A 16,616-nucleotide genomic window follows, 5' to 3' on the forward strand; every position below is an offset into this window, starting at 1 on the left:
TGGAGAAAGCAGGGGACATGACAGTGATGTGGAGTCTGCAGAGGCTAAAGAGGATGGGAGTTCATTCTCCGGGGGCCATACTTATTATAACCTCAGACTCCCCTCACTGCCCACTCAGGGTCATGTGTGTTATGACCTCAGACTTTCCTCACTGCCCACTCAGGGTCATGTGTGTTATGACCTCAGACTCCCCTCACTGCCCACTCAGGGTCATGTGTGTTATGACCTCAGACTCCCCTCACTGCCCACTCGGGGTCATGTGTGTTATGACCTCAGACTCCCCTCACTGCCCACTCGGGGTCATGTGTATTATGACCTCAGACTCCCCTCACTGCCCACTCGGGGTCATGTGTGTTATGACCTCAGACTCCCCTCACTGCCCACTCGGGGTCATGTGTATTATGACCTCAGACTCCCCTCACTGCCCACTCGGGGTCATGTGTGTTATGACCTCAGACTCCCCTCACTGCCCACTCAGGGTCATGTGTGTTATGACCTCAGACTCCCCTCACCACCTGTTCTTTGGTGAGCAGAGCTCTGACAAGCTCTACTGTGTTGCTTGAGGTTGTCTCCTCTGATCAGAGCCTAGAAATGCTCATCTCTGTGTTGAATAAGGCCAGATTCTAGTCTATCCTTGCAAACCAGACAAGCAGATGGTGGGGACTGACATCTCTTTACGGAGACTGAGCAGCCCAGGCTGCGTGCTCATCCAGGTGGAAGCCGCCCTGCTTGCACATGAAGATGAGCTGCAAAGGAAGCAGCAGGCAGACCCAGGCATGCTGGGAAGCAGCGATGTGACATCCCCAGAATTCGGAGCAACGGTGGAGACCCAGAGTTGTGCTAACAGGGCAGCAGAGATGGTTTTGGCCGTCGAGAGCAGCTGTGACCTGGCAGCTTTTCCAGCCATGGGAAAGCTCTCGGGCTCCCGTGGTGTTTCCAAACCGAGAGGGCTGGTTCCCCAGTGCACCTGCCAGGATGAATTAGCTGTGAACTGCACCTCAGATCGCAGGAGGAGCTCACTTATGCCTCACAAAATTTCCCACTGAACTGCTCGTCCTAAATAAATATGCTGGCCTAAACAGGAACTTCAGTAACTTTTTTGCTAATCATCCAGTGTTCAGACCATTCTGTCCTTGTACTGTCATAGTTCAAAGCAATGTCATGCTACCTGCTGAACGATGTCTTCCCATTGACTGTGCTAGGCTACTGTGACTTGCCAGAGACAAGGCCTGATGATGTTAAGCATATTCCTTGGAGCCTTACAAATTATTACACAGAATCTACTTTTTCCTCCTTCTGGGATTTATCCACCATCACATGAAGTACTAAATTATGTTTGGCTATGTCTATTGTTTGGGAAAAAAAATAAAAGTGTATTAATCAGCTTTCTTTTGCTAGGACACAGTACCTGAGGCAATGGAGTTATAGAGGAGCAAAGGATTATTCAGTCTGTGATCCTTGGCTTGTAGTAAGGCAGAACATCATGGTGGGAAGAGAGGGAGAGGGGGTGTGGAGCAGGGATGTTCTTGATGTGGCTCTCCATGGGGACGGGCTTCTTCCAGCGAGGCTCCACCCCCCAAGGCTTGCACCACCTCCTATCAGACTTGGGAGCTGGCCAACCCACCTTTTGTATTTGGCCTTTGGGGGAATTTCAGGGCCATATCATAACAGGAAGTATTTTGTTGTTTTTAAAGTGAGGTGTTTACGGTCCTTTCTGTGTCATTTTATTGCATGAGGCTCATTTTAGGGATCTCTAGGCAACTCCTGTCAAGGTGAATTGTATGGGGCATTAATGTCTCAGAGGAGATTAAAAGCAAGAATGAAGTCAGTATCATAAAAACTTCCCAGGAGGTAGCAAAGGAATAGCCAGGGTCAGTCAAGAAGTTACAAGCAGAAATACTCTCAGATCCCTGGAGGTGGCACAGCTGATCACCCACATGATCTAGGATGCAATACCGGAGTAGTTTCCTTTAGCCTCTGGATTTTCATTTCAATTTTTTAAAATTTATTTTAGTGTGTGTTTAAGAGAAGAAGGAGATTCAGATTTTAAAATGTGTAAATTCCTAATTTAAAAATATTAGTGACTAATAAAACATGAAAGGAAAAAAGATAGAGAAAACACGCTGCATTGGGCAGATCAGGATGAGACATGGCGTCCTAGTTAGTTTTAATCTTCAATTTGACAAAGTCTAGAATCAGCAGGGTAGAAAGCCTTGGGTGAGGAATTGCTTAGATCAGATTAACCTGTGGACATGTCTGTGGGGGATTGCATTGATTGTTAAGTGATACAGGAGGATCCAACCCACGTGAATAGCACCAGCCCACTGTGGGCGGCTTCACCCCCTATGGAGGTGACCCTGGGCTGTACAAGAAGGTTAGCTAAGAGTGGGCCAATGAGTGAGGCAGGGAGTGAGCTGGCCAGCAGCATCACCACACGGTTTCCGCTTCAAGCGCCTGCTTCAGTTCCTGCCCCAACTTTCCTAAAGGATGGACTGTGACCTGCAAGCTGGAATGAACCCTTTCCCACCCTAAATTGCTTTTGGTCAGTATTTGATCCCAGCAACAGAGAGAGGTCTAGATCATGTGGCTTGCTGCAACTGTGTAACCCATTTTTAGGATTTGGCACATCACTTGTTGGTTAGACTTTAGTCTTAAATCTGCATGGGAGACAATGTAATAACTCAGTTAACTTACATCTTCCTGGTAGATTCTGGTGTGTTTTATATAGACCTCCAACTAAGTTTTCTGATGGCAAATGGTGCTGTTCCTTGTTGGAAAGCTCATGCTGGCAGACACAGGCAAGCACAGGAGTCTCCAAACTCTCAGAGAAAAATGCAGAGGGTAACCTTTTTGTCCATAATTACTTGGGGGAACTTTTCTCATAGTTCATACACTGAAGAGGACTGAAATATTATCAAGTCCATATGCCTCTTCCTTCCTTAGATGTGAGCACTGGAGATGTGTGGCATTAAACCTACCAGGTTGTCAGTAACTAAGACAGTACTCAGCCTCAGTGACTGCTCATAGAATAAGCAGCCCTAAGGGAGGGCTTCATGTAGGAGGCAGTTTTCTTCACATCATGGAATGGCTACTGTCATTTTCCAACTCTGACAAGGAAACTGAACATGGGCCCTTTCCCTAGGTCGTGGTGCTAACATGAAGTAGAACCAGCACACAATGCTTCTCTCTTAGACCCCACCATTTATTGCTTTCCAAACACTTCCATTCATAAATTCCAGGGCCTGGGAGCTGTCCTTAGAAGCGTCAGTGCTCAGAGGTTGTCATTGTGTGGGGAACTAAGGGTAATTTCTGTGGTGGTATTGTGTTTCCCCAAAATACTGTGCATGCTAATAAACTTATCTGGGGTCAGAGAACAGGATAGCCACAATATTAAACATAAAGGATAGGCAGTGGCAGCACATGCCTTTAATCCTAGCATTCCAGAGGCAGAAATCCATGTGTTCAAGGATACAGTAAAGCATGGTGACTCACGCCTTTAATCCCAGAAAGCGAGCCTTTAATCCCAGGGAGTGGTGGTAGAAAGCAGAAAGGTATATAAGGTGTAAGGACCAGAAACTAGAAACTTTGGCCTGGTTAAGCTTTTAGGCTTTTGAGCAACAGTTCAGCTGAGATCCATTCGGATATGAGGACTCAGAGGCTTCCAGTCTGAGGAAACAGGATCAGCTGAGGAACTGGCGAGGTGAGGTGGCTGTGGCTTGTTCTGCTTCTCTGATCTTCCAGCATTCACCCCAATACCTGGCCTCAGGTTTGATTTTATTAATAAGACTCTTTAAGATTCATGCTACAAATTTCCTATCTCCTATTATAGTCCCACATAGGTACAGTGTGAGATCCCCTGAAAAATGTCCTTATCATTCCTTTTAGGTATGATTAATTGTGAAGATCCATTATGTAGACATTCTAGAAATTCTCTGTTAAAGCTACTAGATTTATAAGTCTATATGTGTACTGGTTAGGTTTTTTTTTTTTTTCTAACTTGATATAAGTTAAGGTCATCTACAAAGAGGAACCTCAACTGAGAAAATGCCTCCATCAGATTGACCTGGAGTTAGGCCTGTGGGGCATTTTCTTGACTAATGATTGAAGTGGGAGGGCCCAGCTCACTGTGGGCAGTGCCCTCCGGGGGCAAGAGGTCTTGGATGCTATGAGAAAGCAGGCTGAGCAAGCCATGAAGAGCAAGTCAGTAAGCAGCACTTTCCACGGCCTCTGCTTCAGTTCCTGCCTCCAGGATCCTGTCTTGAGTTCCTGTCCTGACTTCCTCACTATAAACTGTGAGCTGAAATAAATCCTTTCTTCCCCAAGTTGCTTTTGGTCATGGTGTTTATCACAGCAAAACAAAGCAAAACAGGACAAAAGTCCTAGTTTGGCACTGTGGTTCTGAGGTCAGACCTCAGAGGCTGTAAATCTAGGTTCACATCTTCAGCAACTACATGACCTTGGGGGAGCTACTAGTTATGGCTGAGGCTCAGTTTCCTTCTCTTAAGAAATGGAAACAATAAAAAATCCCCTGGTGGTATTTTATCTCACGAGACAATCTCTGGCAGCTCCTTAAAGACTGCTCGGGGCCCACTTCTGGGGAGGCTGAAGTGCTGACATTAGACAGTTTGAATTAGTTGGCCAGCTGAGTTAAGAATTTTTGTTGTTGCTGTTATGGTTGTTTGTTTGAGACAAGGTTTCTCTGTGGATCCCTGGCTGTCCTGGATCTCACTCTGTAGATCAGGCTGGCCTCGAACTCAGAGATCTGCCTGCCTCTGTCTCCAGAGTGCTGGGATTAAAGACATGCGCCACCACGCCCAGAATTAAGATTTTTTGAGCAAGCTTATTTGATACTTTTGCATCCATGTTGCCATAGCTGTGTGGCATTCTTTCAAAGGGGAAACCATAGTAAGAGAACCCAATCCTGCATCTTGTACTGACCCGTGACATTAACCTTCACACTTGCTTCTGAGCTAACTTTGAAAGCTTTATCCTCAGCTTCCTCACTGAGAAAATGAAGTTGTCTAGCATTGGACCCAGGATGTAGGGGCATTCTTTTTAATTCATTGAGATTTTATTAAGTAAAAATAATAAATTTTGACAAGTTTGTATAATTACACAACGTATTGTGATCCTTTTATCCCCCTTATTGCTCTCTCTTACCTCCTCCCATGTCTATTGAAACCCTGTCTCCCAACTCTGCCATTGAGCTGTTTTATTACAAAGACAACAAAGCATGGGAGTTGAGAAATGGTTCTATGCCCTATGGAAGACACTTGTGGCAGAGAGAATTCTGTCAGACTGAGGTGTCTCAGCCCATGGCTCTGGGTATGGGGGAGGAGAGACACCGCACTCATAGCTCTGAACAGAACCTACCTTCAGCCCGTCATCCATCTATCCTCTACCTATTTGGAGTGAGGCGGCAGGTGGCTGGGCGTCAGGAATTCATACTTCTGGGTTGTACTAGTTTAAGCTTGTATTTGTAAAAGAAAAGCTGTGGAGGGCCAGTCATCGTGCTTGCGGAGATTTCCTAGTGGGATGATTTGACTGAGAAGCAAATGTGAAATTAAAATGTGAGGCAGATCCTTTCCAGGAAGCCTTCAATTCAAAGCCATCCCTATGAAGTTTTCTGAATATTACTTCCTTCATTTCTCAAAAACCCAGCTTTTTGTTAAGGCTGCAGAGAGGAAATTCTTTACCCTCAGGAAAACGTCTTAATAAAGGCCTACAATGTCAAGTTGAGACTGGAGAGCACCAGCGACAGCACAAGGTGACACCGTCGGCTGCACGGATACTTGAGCTGTCTGTCAGCCTTCAAGGCTTGCTAGCAATGCGCTTTCTCCAGCCGGGCTGTCAGTCACTCCTATGTATGTATGTATGGACATATGTGCATTTCCAGGCTGTTCTGTAGTTCCTTGTCTCTGCCCACAGCAGGTGCGTGCATCTCTGCCAGGAACCTTCTCTTTGTGGCTTATCAAACACTGTGGTAGTGCATCTTATCTACCTGAGAGCATCCATGGCCCTCTCTCAAGCAGGGTGGCTAGAGCTCATTTCGAATATCAGATCCCTGAGACTGTATATTTGGTGGCCAATAAATATTCATCTATTATCATTAAAAATATATACATAGTTGGTTTGAATAAGTTGTATGTTAGTCGTATAATTTCACTTTACAAATTTAAAATTTAAATTTACTTATTTTATGTGCATGAGTATTTTGCTTGCATGTATATAACTGTACCACGCGTGGAGCAGGTGCCTACGGAGACCAGAAGAGGGCCTCAGATGCCCTGGGCCTGGAGGTACAGATGGCCGCAACTGTGCAGGTGTGGGAAGCTGAGCCAGGTCCTCTGCAGGGCAGGTGTTGTCAGCCGCTGAGCCCCAGGTTCATCTTCACACTGAATAAGGTTTTCTCTTGAAATCGCCACCCCGCCTCTGCTTGCTTTGTTCCCTTGATTTCTCCATGACTCAGGTTGTCGTCTGTCGATCTTCGTTAGTCTTACTGTGCACTGGCATGCATGCGTCTAGCTTCTCCAGATGGAGGCTGTCTGTCTGTCTACATTTGAGAGCACACATTTCATGGCTGTTTACTCTGTGCCGGGGAATGGCCATATCTGTGACAAACAGGACACCCTACACTTGGGGAGTTTAGAGTTCAGTTGTGGGGTGTCAGATGGGGCAGTAGAAATATGGAACTGTTGGTTCAAGAAGCATTCTTTTCTCTCTAAGTCTTAAGTACACACTGTAGAGCTCTGGGAGTCCTCGCCGTGGGGTGGACTCACAGAGCTCTGACTGGACAGGGCAGTTTGGGTGCTGCCCACCTGCTGCTTGAGGAGGGTCTCGGGCCTGTAGCATCTCTGAACAGGGTTTGGTGAATTTTCTGATAGCCCGAGCATATGGGATCTGATTTTTAGGGTAGTAGAACATAGTTGGAGTGTAGCCGGGGTGTGAAAAAGAGTTAAGAACAAGGCTCACAGATAAGGTCCCCAAATGGTACCTGGGCTTGAGGAAGGAGGAAGGCTTATTGTGGACACCATGCGAGGGTGGAGGCCGGTAGTGACTTCTGAAGGGTTGCTCTTATGGGGTAGGGGTAAAAGTCCTGAGGCTCAAGGAGCTAAGAGGGTTCCTAGGGAGTGTGGAATTTTAACTGCTTGATTGTCCACTCTGTCATAGTGATCAGAAAGTGGCTGTTGGCCTGCCTGAGTGGACAAAGTCACCCTCTGCAGGGCAGTGGGAGGAAACCTAGACTGCTGGGAAGAACTTGTTCTGCCGACCTCCGACCTCCTGTGAAGTCCCGTGAGGCAGGGCTGGAGGAAGACCCTGGGCCAGAAAGCCACTGAGTCCAGAGTTTTCTAGAATCCTAGGCTGGGGGCAGAGAAGCTGGGGGTTGTCATGGCAAAAGCTCTCACAGTCCTCTGCCAAATTCCTGGTCTTTTCCATGCTTCCTTGGGAATGAAGGCCTTCTCCAAGTCCGAGACCTCTCTTAAGCAGAACCCTCAGGGCTCTGCAGCTTTTCCCAGCCACCATAGGGAAAGGTCTCTGGGAGACTTGCTGGGGGGCTGTCGAGGATTGAACTCCAGAACCCTTTGTAGCTAGGTGTAAGTCACCAGTAGGCAGTGCAAGGCATTTCTCTTCAGTTCCTGCCTAGAAGTGCTGGGGCCCCAGCTGACAAGGGACCAGCTGCAGACCTAGAAACCTGAACTCAGCTGTGTCTGTCTTCTGAGGCCTGGAGACAACGGACCTTTCTGTGGTCGTTTTACTCTGGGGTGGTCTCTAGTTCTCCTTTCTACCCTTTTCTTTTCATTCCTTCCTTCTCTTCTTGTTTGGGTTCCTTCCTTCCCTCCTTCCTCCTCCCCTCCAGCCCCCTCTCCTTTCCTTTCCTCCTCAAAATGTGAAAACCATTCACAAGACCATCACAAGATAACTTCCTCTACTCGCTGGGATTAAGAAGCCATGCTGTGTCTTTTGTCTCTTCTCTCACAAATCTTTTCTCTTTATAAAAAGAAATAGGATTTCAGTTTAGCCAGATAAACCATTTAACAGTTAGTTTCCTTCTCTTAAGGCCTTTCTCCCTGCCCCAGCTCACCTTCCTCACCACCATCACACACACTGCAAACCTAGTGCTTCCGTTAGGCTCCTAGGTAAATTGTCTCATATGTGTATATCAGTATATATTATAATTTGATGCTTCTCAAACTCAAACTTTGCCTGGAGAGCTCTTTCTGCATATATATATATATATATATATATATATATATATATATATATATATATATATATATAGTTCCTGACATCTATATGGGTGCATATGTTCTGACTTCTGACTCTATCGTGATATCCTCTTGATTGTCTTAAAACTCCTCCTCTTCTTTGGATAAAGTCTCCCTATATAACTCAGGGTAGTTTTGAACTGGAAACTCTCCCACCTCCCCTCCTGAATGCTGGAATCTCAGAAAAGCAACAACACGCCCACATGAGCATTCCTGCATCTGCTCTCTTGTGCTTATGTGTAGAATTTCTCTTGGGTGGTACCTACAAGTAGAATCACTGGACGTCAAATGGTACCAGTTTATAATTTTGCGGAACGTGGGCACTGTGCCCTTCGGAGTGGTTACTCCAGGTCACACCCTTCCCCACAGTGTGAGGGAATTCCCCATGTCATTAGCAACGAGTCAGGGCCAGATCTGTCGGTCTGGTGGGGACTAAGAGATAGGACAGTGTTGTTTTTGTTTGTGTTTCAGAATCCTAGAGGGTGAGCAGCTTCCCGTGGGGCTCCTGGCCACTCTGGTTTTCCTCTGTGGACTGACTGTTAGCCTCACTTATGATTTCTCACTTGGGGGTGACTAAGCTGAATTCTTTTTCTTTTTCTCTTTTCCAGACTTATTTATTTGTATTTCATATGTATGAGTGTTTTGACTGCATGTATTTCTGTGTGTATTTCTGCATGTATTTCTGTGAACCATGTGCATGCCCAATGCTCATGGAGGCCAGAAGAGGGCACTAGTTGCTCCAGAACTGGAGTTACAGTCAGTTGTAGGCCCCGATGTAGGTGCTGGGAACTGAGCCTGGGTCCTCTGCAAGAACAGCCAGTGCTCTTATCTGCGGAGCCATCTCCTGAGGCCTAAGCAGAATTTCTTAGGGGTAAACAACATTAGTACTTATAGCTAGCAGCTGGGTTGTGGACTTCTCTACTTAGATAAGAACCAGGAGCAACTTTAGCATCGGCTGCTGGGGGAGCTTTGCCCACCCAGGACACAGTCCCTTTGACCACAGCCATGTACCCAGCATTCCTTTCTTCACACTCTATGGCCATTTTTATAATGTCGTATAGCCTTTTGAGTGGTTTTCAGAAAAATTGATCTGTTATTAGATTCAAGAATAATCATACTTCGCTGTGTGTGCTGCTGCTTACTTTTTGGTGAATAGTGTACATTTATCATTGACAGAACTGGTCTTCTTGTTTTCTTGAGAATTTGCAATCAAAAAACTTAAAAATAAAAGTTTGATTTTTCTAACAAGACCATGTTTTTTGTTTTGCTTTGTTTCATTTTGTTTGTTTTGTTTTGTTTGAGACAGGGTTTCACTATGTAGCTCTAACTGTGCTGGAACTCATTATGCAGACCAGACTGGTCTCAAACTTACAGAGATCTACCTGCCTCTACTTCTCAAGTACTGGGATTGAAGGTGTGCGCCAGCACGCCCAGCCAAGTCAATGCTTTTTTAACCTTAATTCTTCACCTCATTGGCATCTTGTCTTTGCGCTCATCGTGTTTTATTGAGGACAACGAGGTCATGTATAATCTAAGTATCAGGCTTAAATGAAATAAGTATTTCACAATGACACAAACAACTAAAAGAAAGATTGAAGTAAAGATAAATGTTTTTGCCATGGATGTTGCTTAGATCTCCCTCCCACCCAGCGTGTCAGGGAGAATGCAGTGATGATCCTTAGAGAATGAAAAGCAAAATATAGAGGGTTTCAGAAGGATGATGGGCTCTGTGCTAACTCAGGTACACTGGAAGGTGGGCTTGTCCGATGCCCCAATGCCAAATCCAAAGAAGCTTCCCCCACCGAATCTTTTTTTCCTGCTGCTGTGGCATAAAGAAACTGCTAAAAATACTTAGCACTCTGGAATCCAGGTCTTAGTGTAGCACACTGAGAAGAATGAGGTCACTGTGGTCTTACTGAAAATGTTAGTGCAATGAAATTCTTGGAAAAATGTCTCCAAAATGTGATGATTTTGAAACATTTCATAAAAACTTGATGTCAAAAATTGAGCATTCAGCTCAAGTCTTAAAATATTTCCTTTTTCTGTGGCGGATCAGAGGAGGAAGGGATTACCATTAGGGACTTCACTTCCATCTTGTCTTGTGTCCTGTGAAGGGCTGGTCTTGGCTTAGGAATCTGAGAATTTGAGAAGTGGTTGACTTTCTGTTTTGGAGGCTGGGTTTTTGATGTAGTGTTAGTGTGGCTCCTTTTAAAATGATTTTGGTATTGGTGTAGTTTATATACTCAGCCATTCAATTTTAATTTTAATGTGCCCTAATTCTGTTTTCCCCTTTCTTATTCTTATAGATGTGTGTGTGTGTGCGTGTGCGTGCGCGCGGGGGTGTGTATACCTGTGTGTGGTCTATCTGTACATCTGTGTGAGGGCAAACTTACTTCAGCTAAACCCATCCATCTATCCATCTACCCATCATCCATCCACCTATTCATTAACTATCCATCATTCACCTCTCATCCATTCATCTATTATCTGTCCATCATCTATCTATCTATCTATCTATCTATCTATCTATCTATCTATCTATCTATCAATTATCTATCTATCTATCTATTTATCTATCTATCTATCCATCATCTGTCTATCCATCCATCATCGGTCCGTCCTCTGTGTAATACCTATTTTGTTTAAGGGGCTACCCTAGGAACTGTGGTGCATATTAAGAATAATAGAAACAATCCTGTTTTCAAAGAGAGCGGACCTAAGAATATAGAGATGGGTTCTTAAACAGCTGCCATTCAGAGCAGAGCACAAACCCTCCGCAACGGTAGTTCTAACAGCTCTATCTTTGTACTGTTGGTGACTTTATTGATTGCACATGATGAATTCAGATCAAACCAGTTAGTAATAGCTAGCTTCAGAAATGGCTAGAGTCAAAGACCCAAGTAGTTAGTATTTTGAGGACACTGTCCCTTTTTATGTCTAATTAGCTCTCTTCTTGTTGACTTCATTCTTGGATGGCCTCTTTCTTGTGGTAAAAACTTTACCTGTTGGAAGCCCAAGGTTTGTGTTGTTCTTCAGCTATGGTTCTAGAGAATGGGAAAAGCTCAATACCTCTCTCCCTGGATTCATAGTGTTAAATCTTAAGGAAGAGTTTTACTGGTCTCACTGAAGTCACATGCACATCTCTCAGCCAATCATCATGGCCAAGGGACCATTATTCTTTGTCACTAGCCAGAGTCCTTAGTTAACTCCTATATTTAGAATGCTTGGAGACTGGGGAGGAAAGACAGTTTCCTACAGAGACTTTACTAGGGCCACCTGGGGCTTGTGGAATGTGGTTCTTCAGAGGAAATATTGGAATTGTTGCTGACAAATGCAGAAGGAGGGAATGTTGGCCAAGAAAAGAACAGGAGGGAGAAGGAGCAGAAATGCACTTCATGTTTCAGAAGATAAAAGGAGGAAGTGACTGCGTCTCCTGGGATGTGCAGAAACGTGTGACCTTTCTTACACTCCAGGACACATTTTCACCGGTGTATAGTGGTGGTACCTTTAGAAGGTTGCCTTCACTGGAAAGAAAGGGCTGGGGGTGGATCTAGGGGTAGATGGAGGAATGGGGGCAATATGAAACAAATTGTACTAAATTCTCAAAGAGCCAATGACAACAAAAGAAGTCCCTTCTGTGGTGCAGAAGGGACTCCTTGGACATCTTGCAAGGAAGTTACCCATCACTGTTTTGGTGGAAACTCTACCTCAGACCCTCCCCTTCTGCCCCCCTGGCATCCATATACCCAAAGAGTCTGGAATGTTCTGGTGGAAGCCTCACCTCAATCCCCCTCCCCCATCTCTTTCTCCCCAAACCCTGCCTCATTTCAGAAAGCCTGCCAAACACGGCTCCTCCCCCAGAGATGCTCAAGACCACTCCCACGGGATATTTAAACTGCCCCCCAGAAAACAGACACATGAATTTTTGGTCTCTCTTACTCGTCTCCTCTCTGGGGGGCTGGAAAATCATCCAGGAGCACTTTACCCCCTTAAACCTGGGCTTTTTCTAATTCCGTGTAATTTGCTCAGATTTGGATTGCTGTGTTCGAGAGGCTTATGGGGTGCAGAAACCACTCATTCCATGCTATCGCCTGCATTCGGAGTCACCCACATTTCCTTTCTGCTTTGTTACAGTTTCATTGCAAATCAGAAAAGGTTAGAAATCATCAATGAAGATGACGTTGAAGCTTATGTGGGGCTGAAAAACCTGTGAGTACTCATCATTTACGTATGTTACCTCAGAGACTTCCTGTGTTCTGCTGTGGTCGGGTAGGTGACTTGCTGGTTAGTTCTAACGTAAGTACCATTATATGTTTTCTGTAGGACAATTGTGGATTCCGGATTGAAATTTGTGGCTTACAAAGCATTTCTGAAGAACAGCAACCTGCAGCACGTGTGAGTAGAGAGTGATCTGCCCGAATTATTCAGTATTTTCTCACTCTTGTTTATTTTCTTCCTTTGCCAGCACTAACCTTCCCTTTGGTAGTTAGTGTAGCTATGATAACAGCTTAGGAGCATTAGCTTTGGTTCTGATTGATTTCAGAATGGCTTTGGGGTGCTTAGAACAGCCTGTTCATTCCCTTTTGTGAATTTCTGGGCCATTTCCATCTTGGACAGAGCACTGGGCCAATGGCAAGGACTCTGATGTGAAAACGATGTCCTTGTACAGAGGTCTTGATTCTTTTCCTTGGAATAAGACACACTCCCTGCAAGACATCAAGCTAAGTAATCAAGACGCTGACTTGGCCTTGGACGGCTTAAGGAAATAAAAATTACTAATGCTTTTTCTCTTATAATAGGACCATTTGAGCCTTCATTTTCTCAATAGCATGTGCCATGGATTGATAAAAATAGAGGAAAAAAATCAATCACTGGATATGATAAGGTTCAGATGACTCTTAATAGTAGGAACTGCTTTCCTCCACGTCATATCGGCATTTTGTTGACTCAGGTCAATTGGAAATGCAGGAAATAAGAGTTATTATATGATTTTCTGTTAAGTCCCTTTAATGATACCAGTTAAGTCAATAAATTATGGGCTTCCTGAGATATTCTACTAAACATCACCCAAAAGACCAACACGCCCATGGTCCCTCCCCAAACTCAGATTCCCTCACACTGAGTTCCACATGGAGTAGATCTTCTGCTGGAGGCTTGTCATCTGAGTTCTTGCTGACCAAATTCTCTTTGCAATAACTTCAGCATTTCACAGTTTGCGGTTTACCTGCCAGGTCTCTCTCACCTAGACATTTCAGTTGTGTAGAATGATGTCTGTATTCCCAGTTGGAGGGAGATGTGGGACTTACCAGGTGGCTAACTCTTCACCGTGTTCTTAAAACAGGAATAAAGGAGATAAAATTTCTGCCATCACTATCATCCTATAACATCTGTCCCTTTTCCCTCCCTGGGGAAAACAGTTCCTGGCCTGATTTCTATGCTGGTTATTAAAGAATTCATTGTCTTAGAGGGACTGCCTGGATGCCCTATGGAGATGTGTTGATATTACTGAAGGCCTTAATTTCATAAAGTCATTATCATGAGTTCATATTTTATATGTGACAGGAATAATGAAGTCACTTACTAAGATAGAAAACATTCTGCAAAAACAGAATAAAACTCTGGGCACATTTTAAAAACACATTTTCTTGAAACGCTTCTTGACAGCCTGTCTGGATTGGTTTGCTGGGGCAAACCTGATGTGTTCGTGGCCCTTGGTGGCACAGACCTGAGAGCAGGATAAGAATGGGAAAATGTCCCGCTGCAATCTCTCAGAAGTAATTAATGACCTTAATAGTTAAGTTTTTGAATTTTCATTACAGATGACCTTAGACCCAAATCGCTCAGCAGTTGCATTGTGTGCTGATTCCTCAGGGGATTGATGCTCCCGTTATAATATGAACAGTGGGCCATGGCTAATTGAAATTCTACTGATAGTCCTTGTGTGTTTTTTGTGTTGCTGTGTGATAGGATAATTCTAATGGTATTCTAGCTTGCACATCCATAAAGTCATGTACCTGGTCCTGCCTCTTAATGTGGTCTTATTTAAGATAAAACACTAAAGAGGGATAGATATTCTATACAGCTTTCTTACCAGACAACAAGCAGGAGCCAATAATTGATCAATCTTCAAAAACTCTATTGATTTGTGTAGTTATTGTCAAGCAGCATGACACAATGAAATTAGGCAAGCATTCAAGCATTCACAAAGAGTAGTGAGAAGCCAGCGAGCTTCATGCTTCCACACGGAGAAAGGAGCTATTCCTCGACACAGAATGAAGCTGAATCAGGTAGCCTGCCTTGTAGGGGTGGAGAGGAGAGTCAGTTCTAGCATCTGCCTTCTGTCCCAGCCTCTGCTTGGGACTGAGGATCCTGGGGACCAGCTTGTTTTCCCTGGATTTCCCAAACGCAAATTGCACTAACCTCAGTTATCAACACAGTGAGGTGCACGTGGAAGCAATGTGTGCTAAAAGCTCTCCAGCCCCCTCTGGCCTGACGGCCCCTCTGAGCTCCCCTACCTATACAGAAATGTGGGAAAGATGGAACTATTGCACTTGGGCCTTTAGGGAGCTTCGGAGGGGAACCCTGGCTCACCTTCCTCAGCTTGCCTGGTCCATGTTACCCTCACACAGTGGCCATCCAGAGCGTCTTTGAATGTATGTCTAGGTGCCTTTAATTGCTGCCCAGACCCTAAAACCCCAGGGACTGTGAGAAAAGCCAGCCTGTGTGTTTTCCAGGGGCTTTGCCGAGGTGCTAATTATGCTCTTAACAAAGTTTTACAATCAAACAGTAAGAGGATTGTTGATTCTTTCTTCCTTCTTCCTCCTTTTTGGCTTTTGGTTCCATTCCTAAGTGTGCTTCATAAAACTCATCTTGTTCTCTGGCTGGTCACCCCGCGCTGCTCTGTGCTGTTGGCAACCCAACAGAGCAGTGGCTTCCAGGGAGGGCCGGCTGCAGGGAGCTGGCTCGGGGCAGCTGCTCCATAGGGCAGCATGGAGCTGACAGGGACTCTTCTCTGTCCCTCCCCTTGCTTCCCCTCTCTCCTGGTCTCTGCCTCTTTTTCTCTTCCTTTCCTCCCCACCTCCATTTCTACTTCCCCTTCCCTTCTTCCCTCCTCTCTGTTTTTATTTATCTTGGGAGAGAAGAACATATTTTTTTCTTTCTTTTTCCTGAAGGAATGGGATTTGTGATGAGCACATGTGGGCCTTAAAGACAGGCATAGACTTTTTGATGTGATGTGCTCCACTGGAGCCCTTCTTAGTTCATGTTCTAGAGGAAAAGACTTATATGGGCATGTCTCACAACTTCCTGGTGGGTTATTCTTTCGTGTGGGATACCATTGCCTGGGGGTAAGGCCGCTGCACTAGTGTGAATGGAAAAGATACAAGCTTAGAAGGCAGGAGAGCATCTGGCTGTCAGTCAGGGCTCAGGTGGGTAGAAGTCTATGGGAAGGAGGTCCACTGGATGGACATATCCATTCTTGAGTTATGAGAAGCCACGTTTTTTCCCCATTCACCAGATGACTGGTACTAGCTCATGATTTAGCTCCTGGGCTTCGGTCCCGCTCTGGCTCTGAAGGTGACTGTTCACACAGACTAGAACACTGGACTAATACAGCATCCTGGCCACAGGTACAGGTCAGGGCCAGGATTACTGTCACTGTTAGACATTATAGCTCCTTAACTTTAAGTAAAATTTTAACAGCAAACAAACTCGGCTACCTGGATAATGGCTGGAAGTTTCCCATCCCAGTGATCATGGCACAGAGCACTTGGAATGTGCTCCACCTGACCGGGAAATTCATTAGGGTTTTTGTTGTTGTTTTCACCATGGATAGCGCATCTTTCCATTGGTTTATGTAACTCTGAAGATGCCGTGTTTCTGAGAATTCAAGATAAAGCCTGACACCCTGCTCCCCAGTTTTCATCCTGTTTTCTTCATGGAGTTACTCACTCTTAAAGCCCTATGTAGCTGGTCTCATCAGGACAGTTTCAGTCAGCAGGTGTGTTCTTTCCTGAAAGGACAGTTTAATGTCTATATCTATTCCAAGTTTTGTTTGTCACGTAACTCAAAACGTTTAAGAGGCTTTTTAGTGGTAAAGCTTTCTTGTTCTCATGAGCTTATGATGTTATAATTTATTATATGTTCCCCAATTAAATGTTCAAAATGTCAGGATCTCCACTAGGCATAGAGCTGGGCTTCCAATCAACACGTGAAATGTAAGCTTTTGGATGAAACAAAGATATTAAAAATTGACTCTATGAAGCACAGACTCTTCTTTCATAGCTCGTGGAACCCATAAGAGGCAGGGAATCCCAGAAGTTATCTTTCCAGGTAAAAGACATGACTGAG

The 16,616-nt window shown here is 44.8% G+C and overlaps 1 protein-coding gene across 9 annotated transcripts in view; it reads left to right on the plus strand.

The window, feature by feature from the left end:
- The window catches only part of Ntrk2 (neurotrophic receptor tyrosine kinase 2), a 331,422-nt gene that overhangs the window by 19,246 nt on the left and 295,560 nt on the right, over window positions 1–16,616 (plus strand). For all 9 annotated transcript variants that reach the window (XM_076573467.1, XM_016000233.3, XM_016000229.3 and 6 more), the window contains 2 exons: window positions 12,402–12,476; window positions 12,591–12,662. In XM_076573467.1, the coding sequence (XP_076429582.1) occupies window positions 12,402–12,476; window positions 12,591–12,662 (147 nt within the window). The remainder of the gene's footprint in view (window positions 1–12,401; window positions 12,477–12,590; window positions 12,663–16,616) is intronic.

Source organism: Peromyscus maniculatus, chromosome 5, assembly GCF_049852395.1.
Source record: "Peromyscus maniculatus bairdii isolate BWxNUB_F1_BW_parent chromosome 5, HU_Pman_BW_mat_3.1, whole genome shotgun sequence".
Classification (NCBI taxonomy): domain Eukaryota; kingdom Metazoa; phylum Chordata; class Mammalia; order Rodentia; family Cricetidae; genus Peromyscus; species Peromyscus maniculatus.